Source organism: Cebidichthys violaceus, unplaced genomic scaffold (genome assembly GCF_023349555.1).
Source record: "Cebidichthys violaceus isolate CVI_PGR_0920_01 unplaced genomic scaffold, fCebVio1.0.p SCAF_8, whole genome shotgun sequence".
Classification (NCBI taxonomy): domain Eukaryota; kingdom Metazoa; phylum Chordata; class Actinopteri; order Perciformes; family Stichaeidae; genus Cebidichthys; species Cebidichthys violaceus.
Window position 1 is genome coordinate 12,619,505 of NW_027176964.1, and position 18,089 is coordinate 12,637,593.

An 18,089-nucleotide genomic window follows, 5' to 3' on the forward strand; every position below is an offset into this window, starting at 1 on the left:
CTGCTGCCTCACTGTTACTATTTATACTCTTTTTGTCTCTATCCTGGACCAATGAGTGACTGGCAAATATCAGCGTGGGGGTTAAACAGGTGCTTCTTTCTCACGGCTTCCTACATTGTTTCAAAACTAGTAGACGGTCAATACTTTAGAGGCACGTACAGGTTGGAAACTAAGAAACATGAGGTGAGCATAATGTCATCCCTAAATTTAAAAACAAGTGGCTGAATGTGCCAAAGATCCTAATGCTTTCTTATTCAGTTTCTAACATTGATATTATCTGTAGCTCTGACTTTTATCCTCGCTATAGGTCAAAACAAATTTAAAATCATACTTCAAAGAACAACACTTGCCTTGTGGCAGTAAAATCAAGGATTTCAGCACTAGTCCAAAAATAGCCTTTCATGGCTTTAAACATTACCATAATAACATCTATGGGGTTTCTTTTTAGATTAATCTTGCACTGATTCAAATATTAATACATTAAAAATATTTTAACCAATCAGAACAGGACAGGTTAGAGGTTTCGTGCCTCAGTACTTTTCTTCTGCTCAGTTCAATAACCAGATAATGTTGCAACAGTTCAAAATTTCCCTGAGTTACAAAACTTTGATTAAACACAAATCTATTTTCGGCAAAGCAAATGGAATGGTTTTCCCTAATCAAACATGTGACTTTCCATCTGTCCTTGACATGAATTAGGAATTGTATAACACTGATAACAATGCGCTTCAAATAGCAGTATCACATTTTATGTGAATTTTAAGATTTGAAGTATACGTTGGATTTCTGTCAAGATATTAAAATGTGTTATGTTCCCAGGCGAATTTCTTTTTTACTTTTTTGTATTTAAAATATACTGACATTTTCAATAGTACACTGCAAATATACTATCAAAGAATTGTACTTTCTGTAAATATATAAAAAGTATACAAAAGTTACGCTTTCACCTTTTTTCAAAATTCAACTTTTAACACACTTTAAAATAATTGTACTGTAGTATACTTTCAAGAAATATATTATTAAAAAAATATACTTTAAGTGAAAGTTCTGTGCAATTACTTAAATGTACTTCTTTGAACTTTGTTTTCAAACACATTTTTTTTACATTTCAAAATGTATGCTCTAAATTACCATTGAAACAAATGCACCGGATACACATTTTTAAACTATTTTGATATCTTGCCGTTTTAGTACATCTTATTCATGCTTATATTTCAGTACATTATGTGTATATTTCTTGAGGAAAATGTTAATTATTATTGATTATGTGTATTGGAAGAATGATGCACCGAAAGCCCCTTTATAACCTTTCCAATTGTTTAAATTATCAAAATTGTATAAAGTACACAAATAGCTACACTCATAATCATTCAATAATATTTTTAAGTAAAATGTAGCTGAATTGTATGAAATCAAAAGTTTATTCATTCAAACACTTAAACATTAAGTAAATATGCAATAACCTGAAAATATGTATAACCTGAATGTAGGCAAATCAAGTAAACTTTATGTGACTGAATCATCACGTGACGCTCTGTGTAAGGAAATGTCACTTCACCAACGTGACACGTGACTGAGCTTGGACTTGGCATTCTGATCAGATTCTGACCGACCGAGCAGGACCAAGTTATAAGGTAAGTCCAATCATTTGGCATTTTAAGTAACATGTTATTTTAGAAGTATTTGTTTTACGAAGACGGATATGGTTCTTTTGACAATTATATTTGAGAGGTTGGTGAATTTAGTTTAGCACGTGTCCGAGGATGCTGAATGGCCTGCTATGTGAGTTAGCACGAGCTAGCGGCTTTGGCGCCGATTAGCATAGTTGCGCTGATTGTGAAATACTCTGGCTTCGTCGCGACGTTGCTTCCAAAGCAGACGACCTTCGGTAGAGAACACTCTGCTCACCAAGCTGCTGCCGCTCAGGCTGCGTGCGTCAACAGCTAACTTCCACCATGTGGCTATAGTGTTGGGATTCTACCTTTCTCGCTATGGAAGGCCGCAGCTCACGCTCTCTACTGTACTTTTCATCAACAGAGTCGTATCAAATAAGCAGCTGGTTCCGATTTACAATCAAATCAAAAGATATTTAATAACAAACAGAAGCTATACAATTACAAACTGAATTACATTATGAATAACAAAACAAACAAATACATTTCATGAAAGTGAGGCCCCGTCCGGGCCACGAGGCATGTCTGCATCATGGTCAGGAGAAGGTCTGATTCTGAGGCCCTGTCCGGGCCACGAGACAGATACGTATATCTGCATCATGGTCAGGAGAAGGTCTCATCCTCTCCTGGGATTTACAGTTCTTTGTCTCCCAAGAGTCACATTCCTCAGCCCATCGATCTGCTCCACGATTGGCTGAAATCTGATAATCTCCCCCTTGGATCCTGACCCATTGTCCTGGGCAGACACCTCCGTCAACTACCTTCTTCCCCTGCAGATTTACACCTTCTGACATTCCTCAAACCCCCATCACAGACACTCAATATACATTCAATGACCACACTCCTTGGTTTAACACTTCCTAAACACACTGTGACACATAATATCCAGCACTAGGAATGCTTTAAAACTTACAATTCCTCACAATAGTCACATCGTGGTTCGCTAGCACGTGCTATCTGGCTCAGCACTAGCTAGAAACACCGCGTGAAAGGTAACAACGCTGGTTGTCGTGCACTGCGGGGCTTGTCGCAACCCGCGCCTGATGCTATGCTTCGTTTCACGATGCCCCGAGGCGGAACGCCCTTCTGCTGCTAATGGTTATCTAGGCTATAGCCGGTTATGCTGATGCCGCTCAGGCTGCGTCATTTGCTAACACAGGCTACCTACATCTTAACCTGCTGCTCGAGTTCGGCACGAGCCAAACCGCAGAGAGGTTTACCCAGTTGGTTGACATTACAGTATAAGTGGCTCGTTATACTGCGGTGGCCTGAAAAAATCAATAAAATAAATCCGATTTATTGCCAATTAATGTTATGGTTTCATATGCAGGGAATGTGATTTGGTGTATTGACAACAAAATATGGAATAATATACAATAAAATATGTACAATGCAAAATCAGGCAGACGCACCTCTGCAGCTGGTTATTTGTCATTCTGGTTGAAAACTAACCTTGTAATATTTTCCATTACTTTCAGGTACAACACTACGGGGCTGAATCAACAAAGTAGCTCACGTCTTGTCCAGGCAACTTCTCAATGCAGGTGAGTAACACAACATATGATGGCATTGATAAGTTCTATATGAACTAAGCCATAGTTTTCTGCAGAAATGTTGGCTCTATCTTGACCTTTTCGTTTTTTTCTCCTTCAGGTAGAATATGTGAATGGGCGTATGGGAATGTAAGGTGTGTGGAAAATCAGTAGGAAGTAGGTATGAATTGCTTAAACATTGCAAGCTATAACAATAAAACATTTCTTTCACTGTTTTTTTCAGGTAAATGCAGAATTCATGCGTATAACCACTTTGGTCAAGCCACGTTCCTGGCACAGCTTGACAAATACACAGGCAACATAATGATGGTCGTCAGCAATAGAGGAGGAGCTGGAAGGAAGATCCGGCTCGTCATATTCATATGTGAATAATGTCTATCAATTCATAATAGGTAGGTAGAGATCTTCCAATTGTATATTGTGTTCCATTGGTTCTCTCATATACAGCACACCTTGGCTGGCAGCACAGTGACAGTTTAATCGATCACGCATGACCCTTTTTTGCCAGGAGCCATCTGCCCTGGTGTTCACAAAGGAGGTCCTTGCACTGTCCACCCTGACTGGGAAGTCTGGGAAAGTGGGACCTCCTAAAAGACAACTGGACGTTGCCAAAACAGGTCGGTAAGTTGAGTCGTATGTAGACAATTTAAGGCTTCTGTGATTTATAAAGCAGCAGGATCACATGTTCGTGGTAAACACACCACCAGTGATGAAACATGTTTGACCTGCACTGGTAGGAATATTAGCATATCATATTGATATAGTTCCTCAAGTTAATCCTGATTTACTGTTCAAAAAATAATATTGGTTTAACAGGATTTCCTGTGTAGTCAAAATAGAAGAAAATGTTGTATGAATATGCTGTGACATCATCTCTCGTATCTTCTCTTAACAGACGCTGTTATTTAAGAGTCTCCGCAGACGAGTGCCTCAGCCGTGTGAGCGGTCATCAGACGGAAGTGAACGAGCAGTTCAACCAAAAGAAAGGAACATAACGTGGATCATGTTTGTGTTTCTATTTAGTGAGCGAGAGTCTGCAGCGGTGCAATTCTTGTTGATGGTTCAGTGTTCTTCTGTGTTTTAATCTGAAACATGGTCATTCTGTTTTGTTTAGGAATACATGTACCATGTAAACTTAAATCAGAACATGTTTTGCTCTCAAGTATATTTTTCTTATATTTCTCAAATACATTATATTACAATTATTTGAAAGTGTTTAAAGTTTTAATTTGCAAATTGTTAGATTTACGATGTTGGTCCATTTTATATATTTGCAAATAGTACAATTCTTGGCAGTGTATTTACAATGTACTATTATAAATATAATATATTAAGAATATATTTGAATTTCAATAAAGTGTTTGATTACTATCTGGGAAGTGCATTCAGCATTTAGGATACTGGTAATACATTTATAATATTGTGATGTATAAGTATGTAGTGTACAAAGTAATATAGCATAGTAATAAGAAAGTGTGCTTTCTTAGTAATTGGAATAAGCCAAAAGTATAACTTTTGGTATACTATTACCACAATATAAATATATTAATATTGTAATATTTACATATTTGTAAAATATTCCTAATATATTTCAAATATACTTAAAACACAAAAAAGTATAATTTAAGTTGGCTATCAGCATGTATATTAATACATACACAGTCATGTACTTAAATTGTACCAAGTATACTTGAAGTTGTTCCAATTTAGCACAAAAAAATATACTAAATACACTTCAAATTGTCCATAACTAGTATTTAATCACAACTAAAATCTACTAAGTACAAAATAAGTTGTTCCAAAATAGCACTCTTTAAGTATACTGATGATTAGTAGGGCTTCAAGTATACTAGAGTATACTCAAGTATGCTAGGATTAAATATATTTAGCATATTTATTTTTCACCTGGGGGCTTAGCAAACAGTCTAAAGTATTTACATATTTCAATTTACTGTAAGTCTGACTCCACCTTAAGTTCATCAATATTGTTTGAGAAGCAAATTACTGCTCTGGTCATTATTAGAGTTTATGCTGCATATATTTTTTTAACCTGGCTTTCAGTGTTCAAAGTTTCTGACAGCCTTTTACATATAAAGGTGGCAGCATAACAGTTGTCCATGCAAGGGCTTTAAAGGATACTGAAGTTTGAGAAACACTACTTTTGAACGGATGAATGTCAAACTGTATCCTCAGAAAGTTCTCTGTGCCTGATCTGACCAGACTGGATAGATACTTTTCCTGCATATGGGTGATTCATGTATGTTGCCCTTTAATGTGGCAAATAGGGACAGTGATACTGTTGCTGATACAAATGTTGATTGCACAACAGGCCTTTTTCAATTTTATAATCTTTTTTATTTTTAACCTTTCTCTGTGTGAATTTGCATCGATTGCAGCTTCTTAATGTTTTGATTTACCCCTCAAGAGGAAGTGACTGGTGATCTCCACATACGGTGATGTCATATGCATACCCTCAATAGAAAAGTAAATTACCAAAAGTTTTTAGTTTTCCACCCAAGTGCTACTGCAGTCAGTTCAAAAAGAAACTGTAATGCAGTGATGTCAAAGTGACAATGGTGTGTTACATAAACAAGAATAGGTCTAAACCTAGTATATGGCTGGACCGTCTATGGTCGCTGTGCTATATTGTGGCCACATTGTGACAGAAATAGTATTAAATGTTCATCTCCAACTTACTGCAGTGGTCCCAGTAATATTTCTTAAATTGTACTTAAGTAGAATACCATATGACATGGTAAAGATATGTCTTAATCAAATAATTGAGGACTGCTTCAATTTAATAAATTCAACAATATAATCACGCTATTTCCAACCATTGTTTTTCTGGATTACTCCTCTATTAATATCCCATTTCCAGCACACAGTGGTAAGGCAATTGTTTGTGCTACTTTGTTAAACAGACCAGTCTGTCTGCTCTGAGGTCATCCACCATCACTCACTCTCTCTTCCTCGACCACACACACTGCGCTTCTATCATAACATATGCATCAAACTGTGTCAACACTCAACAAATATAGGATTGAAACACCACATTTGAAACACATGTGACAACACAAATTGCAATATTTTAGAGCTCCCCCTAAATGTATTGAGGGTGTGGATCAGATTATTAGTTGCGGAGGCAAAGACGTTACCAGCTGAAACAATGTCATGCTTATTCATTTTGAAAAAGCAAAGGCAAATAGGTAAACTCCTACTCGACTGACCAATGGTGTAACTTTATCACTCAATGAGAGACTTTTGCATTTATAGGGTATATCACCCCCTTTGCTGTGGTCCAGACAAAACTTCAAGATAAAAATGCATGGCTTTTGTTTCTATCCTTCTTCAAGTTTGACGTGAACTTAAAATCAATTGCAAAAGATACTATTTATGTTATGATATGATTTAATTCATGTTGTTCATGATTTGTTTACAGCTTGGAATTAGCGTGAATAGCAACGAAGGGATCCTCATCTCTGTTGCTGATCTTGAAGTGGGCGCGTCCATCACCGCCAACATGGATCTGCTTCCCAGTGCACCTGCTTCCATCCTTCTGACCAGAAATGACATCACAGTAGGTGCCACCGGGCATGCCAGTGTTCAGGGTCACATCCAGGTTCCTGAAGGTGAAGACAAGGTAAATATTGTTCTTAAAACCACCACAATAAAACTTAGAGGAGCTTGCCTTCTTATTTTGCTGTATTTTCTATTAAAACAGGAGGTGTAAGCCAATAGGATATCACTTAGGGAGAGAGAGGCAGTTTTGCTGGGCAATACCAAACAGGAAAAATTGGAGGTTTTATGTTCACCGACATGCTTGGTTGGCCGTTTTTAGGTAGTAATGTAATTTTAAAGCCAACAGTACAATAAAAGACTAATCCAATGAACTGTTGTTACTGATGGTTGATTGTTCATGACAGTTATATTTCATTTTATATTTTATCATATCCAGTCCTATACATTTGTTTAATCTGGCTACCACTTGATTTAAGGGGGTGAATTAGTATTTTGTCAGCGCCACCAGTACTTAGCAAATAATTCTTACCAGTCATCATTGTTGAAGACGATGAAACCACGTTTACCACGTCCAAAGGCAACCTGGTTGCTCTGGTTGTCCCACCAGTTGGAATGAGGCTGTCCATTGACCACATTGCGGAAAATAACCATGTTCCTAAAGGAGCGATATGGAAGAATCCAGTCATAACGTACAACGTACACAGTTTTCCCATCCATATGACCAAGCAGAAGTGACTTTAGTTCTGTGTGTAAGATCAACAGCTCAACAGCTCAGTGGCTTTCTGAGGACTCACTTGATCTGACGCCATCTGTGCTCACACACCCATCCATCTCCACAAGTCTGGTCAGCTTTGATGGGAACGGACTTAGTGGATCCATCACCATGGCTGGGAGGGCCCATCCAGTCATTCTGATCCTACAAAACAAAGATGGATCAATGAGTTTAACAAAAAATTGACAATATATATTGAATTTAATTATTATGCCTAGTTAAAAGACAATCTACCTTTCCATTGACAATGTTGCGATTCCAGCGGAAGCTAGACATCACCCTGGTTACTCCGTAAGGGTGGGCCAGCATGTAGCTGACAGCCATCTTGTGCAGCTTGGAGTCCCAGAAGGAAACGATGGAGGCACCACCAGCACCATGGCCTCTCTGGTTGTCGTGGTTGTCAACGAAGACGAGAGCATTGCCGTTGGGCATGAAACCCCATCCCTCTCCCCAGTTCCTGCACAGAAGAATACAATTTCCCGAATGAGGAGTTCACTTCTAAAACACCAAAGTTTGGACAAAATATTTAAAGTATTTAATTCAGAAACTCTAAGATGTACCAGTTCTAACCAATGAAAATTGTTTTGTCTCTAGAAACACAATTAGTAGGTAAGAAACTATTTGTCCAATCCAGAAATGTGTAGCTATCTCATGGTTGAATAAATATTCTAATATATCAATTTGATAAGTGATTTAGGCACACCAACAGCATCACACATACTTGGTGTAAGACAGCTTCTCGCCATTCCACTTTCTGAAGATAGTTCCCAGTTTGGCACCATATTTGAACTCAGTCACCCTTCCCAGATGTGTGTACTCTTTAGATGTGATGGGCTCACCTCCCAAATCAATAACCTATAGATAAATCAAAACATTATTCACATCATCTATACAATTCAAGGTTGATGTAGTTAAGATTAACTGCACCATATCAGTGATTTGTGGATTGACCAATTGTAATTAAAAACATGTGTGGGACTCAGCAGTAACAATAACCATATTACCATACATTCATGTTGTTAGTGAAGACAGAGCACACTTATTTTTCTAGATCACCGGCTGTTTTTGCAGCTAATTTCGTTAAATGAGTTTGGCACCTTCTGTTGTATCTTTTTATACTACATTAATTGTATTTATGCAGGGGCTTGTCAACTAGTAATGTATTCTTAGATTTAAACATCTGCTCCCAGTGTGCATGTGTTTGTGTTCGTCATCTTGATTTCTGCAATTATTTTCCCACGCTGTTTTGCAGTCATAAATATTGGTTATGTGGGCGGTTAGTACTCATCAAATAAAATCCTGGTATGTGGATTTCAGCTGTCAATTGTTCATTTGAATGCAAATAAGTTATATTGGCAGCAATCGGTTTTTGCTGGTGCCATGTTTTCCATGTTCAAATAAGTTCATCTAGCCTTGGTTTATGTAAATTATACCATTAAAGCACACAGCTATCAAATATAGAGGTGAGCGGAAGTCACTCAACATGATGATATATCCATCTACAGTATATGTTCTTAATGCTACAGTAAAATGGGGGTTGATGGTCTATCTAACTTACCTCCTGGAAGATAAAGGGTCTGGAGCCACCATTGAACCACTTGGTGTTGAGGTTGTGCAGACGACCGTAGATAGCAGACAGGTCACCGGGCCACATGTGCTTGCAGGCATCCACTCTGAATCCAGCCACACCCATGTCAATCAGCTTGTTCATGAAGTTGGCCACCTTGCCCCTGACATAATCTTTCTCCAAGGCGAGGTCCAACAGACCCACCAGACGACAGTTACGCACCTGTAGCAGCAAATAAGCATTGACATTGCAATTTATAAATTATTTATTCTCATTTTAAAACTCTTCCAAGTCAAACAACGAAATGTGGAAGCTTTTGACTTAGCAGTTCCTTGTATGGATCCTTAAATGGGGTGAAAAAGTGCTGTGAAATGTAGCAAGCTGCCAATGACGCTATTACATTGTTTCTGAGTGGCATTAATTACCTGACTGGCATCACCATAGTTCTCAATATTGCCACTGCCAGTCCTGCATTTGTGGTCATTGAAGTCCGACTGGGTAAAGGGGATACTGGGGAAGTCCTTCCTGCCAGCACTGAACCAGGTTCCACATGAAGAATGGGTTCCCTCTCCACCGCCGGAGCCGCACATATGGTTAATGATAGCGTCCACGTAAATATTGACCTGGGGTGGATGAATATAGGATTGAAGGTGCAAGAAAATAATCAACACCTCCCTTTTATCTCTTAACTTTCACTTCTTCACTCAATACATTGAGTTCATTCTCAGGGAACAGAAATATGTCAAAGCTGTGCTGCTCACTATTGTTTTATTTTGATGTTGGTGATCTGGGAACAAGCATAACACTATGTACAAGATAACACCGGCTAAATGTCTAAAATAGTTGCTTTTTGTTAAAAAATGTCTTTTGTTCTACATTACATTACATTACATTACATTACAGTCACTTAGCAGACGCTTTTATCCAAAGCGACTTACAATAAGTGCATTCAACATTGGTAATCAAAAGAACTACTAGTCACCAGAAGTCATAAGTACATTTCCTTTTCCAAACAAGCATCTAAGAGCATGAAGCAGAGCATAACTCAGAGCCAAAGTACAGGGCAGAAACAAGAAAAACAGTTAGTGCTATAAGTAATACGAATACAATAAGTGCAACAAGCTAGTATGAAAACAATAAGCGCTAAGTGGAAGGCTCAGGGTAGCACTTCCTGAAGAGGTGGGTTTTCAGCCTGCGCCGAAAGATGGGCAGCGACTCCGTTGTCCTGACGTCAGTGGGAAGTTCATTCCACCACTGTGGGGCCAGGACAGAAAACAGCCGTGACCGGATCGATCGGCTGCCAGGACCTCTGAGCGACGGGGCAACCAATCGCCCCGAGGCAGCAGAGCGAAGTGGTCGGGCGGGGGTGTAAGGCTTGACCATGGCCTTGAGATAGGAAGGAGCTGTTCCTTTCACTGCCCTGTAGGCTAGCACCAGAGTCTTAAACTGGATGCGAGCTCTTACAGGTAGCCAGTGTAGAGAACGGAGAAAGGAAGTTGTGTGGGAGAACTTGGGGCGATTGAACACCAGGCGAGCTGCGGCTTTCTGGACAAGCTCCAGGGGTCTGATGGCAGATGCCGGGGCTCCGGCGAGTAGAGAGTTGCAGTAGTCCAGGCGGGAGATGACAAGAGCCTGGATGAGAACCTGCGCCGTCTCGTCAGTCAGGAAGGGACGAATCCTCCTGATGTTGTAGAGCAGGAATCTGCAGGAGCATGTAACGGATGAAATGTTTGCCGAGAATGACAGTTGGTCATCCAGGGTCACACCCAGGTTCCTCGCAGTCCGAGTTGGCGTCACCACGGTATCATCAATGGTGATGGACAGGTCCCGGTGCGGGCAACCCTTCCCCGGGAGGAACAGTAGTTCAGTTTTGTCTAGGTTGAGCTTGAGGTGGTGTGTCGTCATCCACTTCGAGATGTCAGTCAAACACGCAGCGATGCGCGTCTCCACTTGGGTGTCACCGGGGGGAAATGACAAGACCAGCTGGGTGTCATCGGCATAACAATGGTAGGAGAAGTCATGCGAGCGAATAACAGAACCCAGAGATGTTGTGTCGAGCGAGAAGAGAAGGGGGCCCAGAACTGACCCTTGCGGAACCCCCGTAGTCAGCGTGCGTGGTTGCGACACGGCCCCCCTCCAGGTCACCTGGTAGGATCGACCCGTCAGGTAGGATGCAAACAGGGAGAGTGCAGAGCCTGAGACGCTCATCCCCTCGAGGGATGAGAGGAGGATTTGATGGTTCACAGTGTCAAACGCCGCAGACAAGTCCAGGAGAATCAGGACAGAGGAGAGAGAGTTAGCTCTCGCGACGTGAAGCGACTCTGTCACCGCAACGAGGGCCGTCTCTGTCGAGTGACCCACTTTGAACCCGGACTGGTGAGGGTCCAAAAAGCTGTTTTGGTGGAGATAGGAAGACAGTTGGTTAAAGACAGCACGTTCAAGTGTTTTGGATAGAAAAGGTAGAAGAGAAACCGGTCTGAAGTTCTTGACATCAGAGGGGTCAAGTGATGGTTTCTTCAGAAGGGGGGTGACTCTGGCGGCCTTGAAGGCCGTGGGAAAGCATCCTGAAACAAGAGATGTGTTGATGAGGTGGGTGAGGAAAGGAAGGAGTTCAGTCGCAATAGACTGGAGAAGAGGGGAAGGGATCGGGTGAAGGGAGCACGTGGTGGGGCGGTTAGATGTAACAAGGTTGAGGACCTCGTTAGGGGAGAGAGGAGCCAGAAAGGGTAAGATGGGGCGTGGAGATGGGAGGGAGAGCTTTGGGGGCAGGATTGGACAGGGAGAGAGGGGCTGAGAGAAGGAGGATCTGATATCGTTTACCTTCTTGTCAAAGAAGTTGGCGAAATCATCAGGGAGAAGGGAGGAAGTAGGAGGAGGGGGTGGGGGTTGGAGGAGTGAAGTGAAAGTTTCTAAGAGTTTTTTAGGATTGCAGCTGCCTGTTGTAACAAACCAGTTTGAAAATGATGCATAAAGCATCTGTATCTGGTAAGAATTTGTTGTGTTGTACATGGATTTAGATTTGTGAGGTGCTTTCAAAAGCAGGAGAACATTGGTCCTAATGTCTGTCACTAAATCACTCTTTACCCCAACGTTGTTGCATCTGGTGATCATGTCTCTCAGCTCGTTCTCATTGCCTGATCTGGAGCACAGGTTGTAGCCGACTGGTTGGTATCTCTGCCACCAGGGCTTCCAGGGATTATTCACCACAATGTGCTCATTTGGAGGGGAGATCTGAGCAACATAGAGAAAACACATTACAGTAATTATTGCTTTTACCACAGAAATTGTCTGCAGAAGGAAGATCTCTATTATAGAGTGTTCTATATACTATACAGTTATTGAAAAGCAACTCCAGCTATTTTCTACTCTAGTACTACTCAGCTTGTGAAAAAATGATAACATCAGGGATATTTTAGTCAGGGGTAATAAAAGATGCTAAAAAAGGTTATATTTTGCACAAAAATTTAAGATTACTGTATATATCCAAGCTTAAAAATGTCTCAAAAAACAAGGAAATATGACCAAATCTACAGCAATTCAACGTCGGACAGGTAAAGTATGTGTTTGTTGTTCTCTTTATACATCTGTGGTTGTTACACAGATTATCGCGGAATCTCACGATTTTCGCGGGTGGCGCCCGCCAGCGCTCCGCTTCCAAAACGCTCCCGGTGGGGCAGGCCGGCGGGGCAGGCCGGTGGGGCACACACTCTCGGTGGAATCAAATATGTACTTTACCTATGTGTGTGTAAAGAATGCTGATATGAAATATGAAAAACAACCAGTTTTTCATATTGTGCAGTGCATGTGCAGGCTGCCAGTTGAATGGTGATTTAAGCTACTCTATTGGTTTCACATATTTGTAAATCTGACTTATGTAGAGTCAGTGTCTCACCAGCCACGAACCTCACCGCACTGATCCAGTGTTGAGTCATACATACCTGAACTCCACCAAAGCCATTCGGACCCAAGAAGCGCTCACACTCTTTAGCGATGTCTGCCCAGCGCCACTCAAACAGATGCACAATGGCGGTCCTGCCATGCTTGATGTGGGGGTTGTGCTGGGCGAGGCCGAGCCCGAACAGAGCCACTAGAATGAAGTACTTCATGTTTCCCTTGATGAGAGAGAAAGCCACACTTACCTGCTGCCTCACTGTTACAATTTATACTCTTTTTGTCTCTATCCTGGACCAATGAGCGACTGGCAAATATCAGCGTGGGGGTTAAACAGGTGCTTCTTTCTCACGGCTTCCTACATTGTTTCAAAACTAGTAGACGGTCAATACTTTAGAGGCACGTACAGGTTGGAAACTAAGAAACATGAGGTGAGCATAATGTCATCCCTAAATTTAAAAACAAGTGGCTGAATGTGCCAAAGATCCTAATGCTTTCTTATTCAGTTTCTAACATTGATATTATCTGTGGCTCTGACTTTTATCCTCGCTATAGGTCAAAACAAATTTAAAATCATACTTCAAAGAACAACACTTGCCTTGTAGCAGTAAAATCAAGGATTTCAGCACTAGTCCAAAAATAGCCTTTCATGGCTTTAAACATTACCATAATAACATCTATGGGGTTTCTTTTTAGATTAATCTTGCACTGATTCAAATATTAATATATTAAAAATATTTTAACCAATCAGAACAGGACAGGTTAGAGGTTTCGTGCCTCAGTACTTTTCTTCTGCTCAGTTCAATAACCAGATAATGTTGCAACAGTTCAAAATTTCCCTGAGTTACAAAACTTTGATTAAACACAAATCTATTTTTGGCAAAGCAAATGGAATGGTTTTCCCTAATCAAACATGTGACTTTCCATCTGTCCTTGACATGAATTAGGAATTGTATAACACTGATAACAATGCGCTTCAAATAGCAGTATCACATTTTATGTTAACTCGGAATTTTAAGATTTGAAGTATACGTTGGATTTCTGTCAAGATATTAAAATGTGTTATGTTCCCAGGCGAAATTTTTTTTTACTTTTTTGTATTTAAAATATACTGACATTTTCAATAGTACACTGCAAATATACTATCAAAGAATTGTACTTTCTGTAAATATATAAAAAGTATACAAAAGTTACGCTTTCACCTATTTTCAAAATTCAACTTTTAACACACTTTAAAATAATTGTACTGTAGTATACTTTCAAGAAATATATTATTAAAAAAATATACTTTAAGTGAAAGTTCTGTGCAATTACTTAAATGTACTTCTTTGAACTTTGTTTTCAAACACATTTTTTTTATATTTCAAAATGTATGCTCTAAATTACCATTGAAACAAATGCACCGGATACACATTTTTAAACTATTTTGATATCTTGCCGTTTTAGTACATCTTATTCATGCTTATATTTCAGTACATTATGTGTATATTTCTTGAGGAAAATGTTAATTATTATTGATTATGTGTATTGGAAGAATGATGCACCGAAAGCCCCTTTATAACCTTTCCAATTGTTTAAATTATCAAAATTGTATAAAGTACACAAATAGCTACACTCATAATCATTCAATAATATTTTTAAGTAAAATGTAGCTGAATTGTATGAAATCAAACGTTTATTCATTCAAACACTTAAACATTAAGTAAATATGCAATAACCTGAAAATATGTATAACCTGAATGTAGGCAAATCAAGTAAACTTTATGTGACTGAATCATCACATGACGCTCTGTGTAAGGAAACGTCACTTCACCAACGTGACACGTGACTGAGCTTGGACTTGGCATTCTGATCAGATTCTGACAGACCGAGCAGGACCAAGTTATAAGGTAAGTCCAATCATTTGCCATTTTAAGTAACATGTTATTTTAGAAGTATTTGTTTTACGAAGACGGATATGGTTCTTTTGACAATTATATTTGAGAGGTTGGTGAATTTAGTTTAGCACGTGTCCGAGGATGCTGAATGGCCTGCTATGTGAGTTAGCACGAGCTAGCGGCTTTGGCGCTGGTTAGCATAGTTGCGCTGATTGTGAAATACTCTGGCTTCATCGCGACGTTGCTTCCAAAGCAGACGACCTTCGGTAGAGAACACTCTGCTCACCAAGCTGCTGCCGCTCAGGCTGCGTGCGTCAACAGCTAACTTCCACCATGTGGCTATAGTCACATCGTGGTTCGCTAGCACGTGCTATCTGGCTCAGCACTAGCTAGAAACACCGCGTGAAAGGTAACAACGCTGGTTGTCGTGCACTGCGGGGCTTGTCGCAACCCGCGCCTGATGCTATGCTTCGTTTCACGATGCCCCGAGGCGGAACGCCCTTCTGCTGCTAATGGTTATCTAGGCTATAGCCGGTTATGCTGATGCCGCTCAGGCTGCGTCATTTGCTAACACAGGCTACCTACATCTTAACCTGCTGCTCGAGTTCGGCACGAGCTAAACCGCAGAGAGGTTTACCCAGTTGGTTGACATTACAGTATAAGTGGCTCGTTATACTGAGGTGGCCTGAAAAAATCAATAAAATAAATCCGATTTATTGCCAATTAATGTTATGGTTTCATATGCAGGGAATGTGATTTGGTGTATTGACAACAAAATATGGAACAATATACAATAAAATATGTACAATGCAAAATCAGGCAGACGCACCTCTGCAGCTGGTTATTTGTCATTCTGGTTGAAAACTAACCTTGTAATATTTTCCATTACTTTCAGGTACAACACTACGGGGCCGAATCAACAAAGTAGCTCACGTCTTGTCCAGGCAACTTCTCAATGCAGGTGAGTAACACAACATATGATGGCATTGATAAGTTCTATATGAACTAAGCCATAGTTTTCTGCAGAAATGTTGGCTCTATCTTGACCTTTTCGTTTTTTTCTCCTTCAGGTAGAATATGTGAATGGGCGTATGGGAATGTAAGGTGTGTGGAAAATCAGTAGGAAGTAGGTATGAATTGCTTAAACATTGCAAGCTATAACAATAAAACATTTCTTTCACTGTTTTTTTCAGGTAAATGCAGAATTCATGCGTATAACCACTTTGGTCAAGCCACGTTCCTGGCACAGCTTGACAAATACACAGGCAACATAATGATGGTTGTCAGCAATAGAGGAGGAGCTGGAAGGAAGATCCGGCTCGTCATATTCATATGTGAATAATGTCTATCAATTCATAATAGGTAGGTAGAGATCTTCCAATTGTATATTGTGTTCCATTGGTTCTCTCATATACAGCACACCTTGGCTGGCAGCACAGTGACAGTTTAATCGATCACGCATGACCCTTTTTTGCCAGGAGCCATCTGCCCTGGTGTTCACAAAGGAGGTCCTTGCACTGTCCACCCTGACTGGGAAGTCTGGGAAAGTGGGACCTCCTAAAAGACAACTGGACGTTGCCAAAACAGGTCGGTAAGTTGAGTCGTATGTAGACAATTTAAGGCTTCTGTGATTTATAAAGCAGCAGGATCACATGTTCGTGGTTGAGAGCAACATGTTTTGCTCTCAAGTATATTTTTCTTATATTTCTCAAATACATTATATTACAATTATTTGAAAGTGTTTAAAGTTTTAATTTGCAAATTGTTAGATTTACGATGTTGGTACATTTTATATATTTGCAAATAGTACAATTCTTGGCAGTGTATTTGCAATGTACTATTATAAATATAATATATTAAGAATATATTTGAATTTCAATAAAGTGTTTGATTACTATCTGGGAAGTGCATTCAGCATTTAGGATACTGGTAATACATTTATAATATTGTGATGTATAAGTATGTAGTGTACAAAGTAATATAGCATAGTAATAAGAAAGTGTGCTTTCTTAGTAATTGGAATAAGCCAAAAGTATAACTTTTGGTATACTATTACCACAATATAAATATATTAATATTGTAATATTTACATATTTGTAAAATATTCCTAATATATTTCAAATATACTTAAAACACAAAAAAGTATAATTTAAGTTGGCTATCAGCATGTATATTAATACATACACAGTCATGTACTTAAATTGTACCAAGTATACTTTAAGTTGTTCCAATTTAGCACAAAAAAATATACTAAATACACTTCAAATTGTCCATAACTAGTATTTAATCACAACTACAATCTACTAAGTACAAAATAAGTTGTTCCAAAATAGCACTCTTTAAGTATACTGATGATTAGTAGGGCTTCAAGTATACTAGAGTATACTCAAGTATGCTAGGATTAAATATATTTAGCATATTTATTTTTCACCTGGGAATCCACTACTACAGACTTGTATGTTGGGTTCTCACACCCAACTCACCCCCTGAACTGACAATGAATACACATCTTTGGTGGAAATAGTATCAAGGTCCCTTGTCCCTCCTGAGAAGCTTAGCCCAACCCACACCTGTTATTTCCTGTAACCCTGGATATAATCATGGCCAGAACTCACTCTGGTCAGAGAAAATTCAGCAGCTTTGCAGAGTGAATAAAACTCGTCTGAACCAGCAACAGAATTGAAAGCAACTTCGACCATAGCAGTGGTCAGTCACTACTGATTTTATCACAGACACAAATGTTGCAGGTGCAGCAGTCACAAAACAGGTCATGTCCTTCTATAACTTCACCTTGTTATTATCTGCTTTTTATCAAGGAAAACCAACACAGATAAGTTACACACGGGTGAGAAGGGTAGGAGGTCAAATATATTATGTCAAACAAGTTAACTTAACCAGCCCTGACAAAACACAAGCATTTTCCCACAATGGGACCCTGCGCTCAGTTACTATATTTGGGGAAATGTTCATGCTGCCAGTTAGCTCAGGAGAGGAATGTATGGTAACCCTTCTGCATAAGATTAATCCTCAAAATGACATTTATTACTTTAAGGAAGTTGTTTCTGTACAGACAAACGACTTTTGGAGATAATCATTAAACTATTTAATGTTGAGACTTTAAGTACATTTTACTTGATATTCTACTTTTACTACTTTAAAAGTAACTCATTCGGCTGTAAAATCTCACATGTTATTGGTGAAATACAGTTGTGGTCAAAAGTTTACATACACTTGTAA

At 39.5% G+C, this 18,089-nt stretch overlaps 1 protein-coding gene and 1 long non-coding RNA gene across 2 annotated transcripts; one reads left to right on the forward strand and one right to left on the reverse strand.

Annotated features, from left to right (window-relative positions):
• Nucleotides 1-6,616: 6,616 nt before the first annotated feature.
• LOC137892706 (alpha-amylase-like) lies at nt 6,617-13,207 on the reverse strand. The gene is made up of 9 exons (XM_068738042.1): nt 13,023-13,207; nt 12,169-12,315; nt 9,510-9,707; nt 9,076-9,306; nt 8,239-8,372; nt 7,752-7,974; nt 7,540-7,661; nt 7,275-7,400; nt 6,617-6,849 (listed from the first exon to the last, which is right to left on the reverse strand). The coding sequence occupies exons 1-9, from the start codon at nt 13,188-13,190 to the stop codon at nt 6,660-6,662; spliced, it is 1,539 nt and encodes a 512-aa protein (XP_068594143.1). The 5' UTR covers nt 13,191-13,207; the 3' UTR covers nt 6,617-6,659.
• Nucleotides 13,208-15,762: 2,555 nt separating this feature from the next.
• Nucleotides 15,763-16,133, forward strand: LOC137892430 (uncharacterized). The gene is made up of 3 exons (XR_011105418.1): nt 15,763-15,813; nt 15,923-15,956; nt 16,046-16,133. It is a non-coding gene; the product is annotated as an uncharacterized lncRNA (long non-coding RNA).
• The last annotated feature ends 1,956 nt before the right edge of the window (nt 16,134-18,089 follow it).

Excerpts from the sequence above, each read along its gene's own strand:
- LOC137892706 (XM_068738042.1), bottom strand. The coding sequence starts at position 13,190 with ATGAAGTACTTCATTCTAGTGGCTCTGTTCGGGCTCGGCCTCGCCCAG. Across the intron at positions 9,708-12,168 it reads CCAGATGCAACAACGTTGGG|GTCAATATTTACGTGGACGC; the intron begins GTAAAGAGTGAT and ends CATCCACCCCAG. Across the intron at positions 8,373-9,075 it reads GACCCTTTATCTTCCAGGAG|GTTATTGATTTGGGAGGTGA; the intron begins GTAAGTTAGATA and ends ATTTATCTATAG.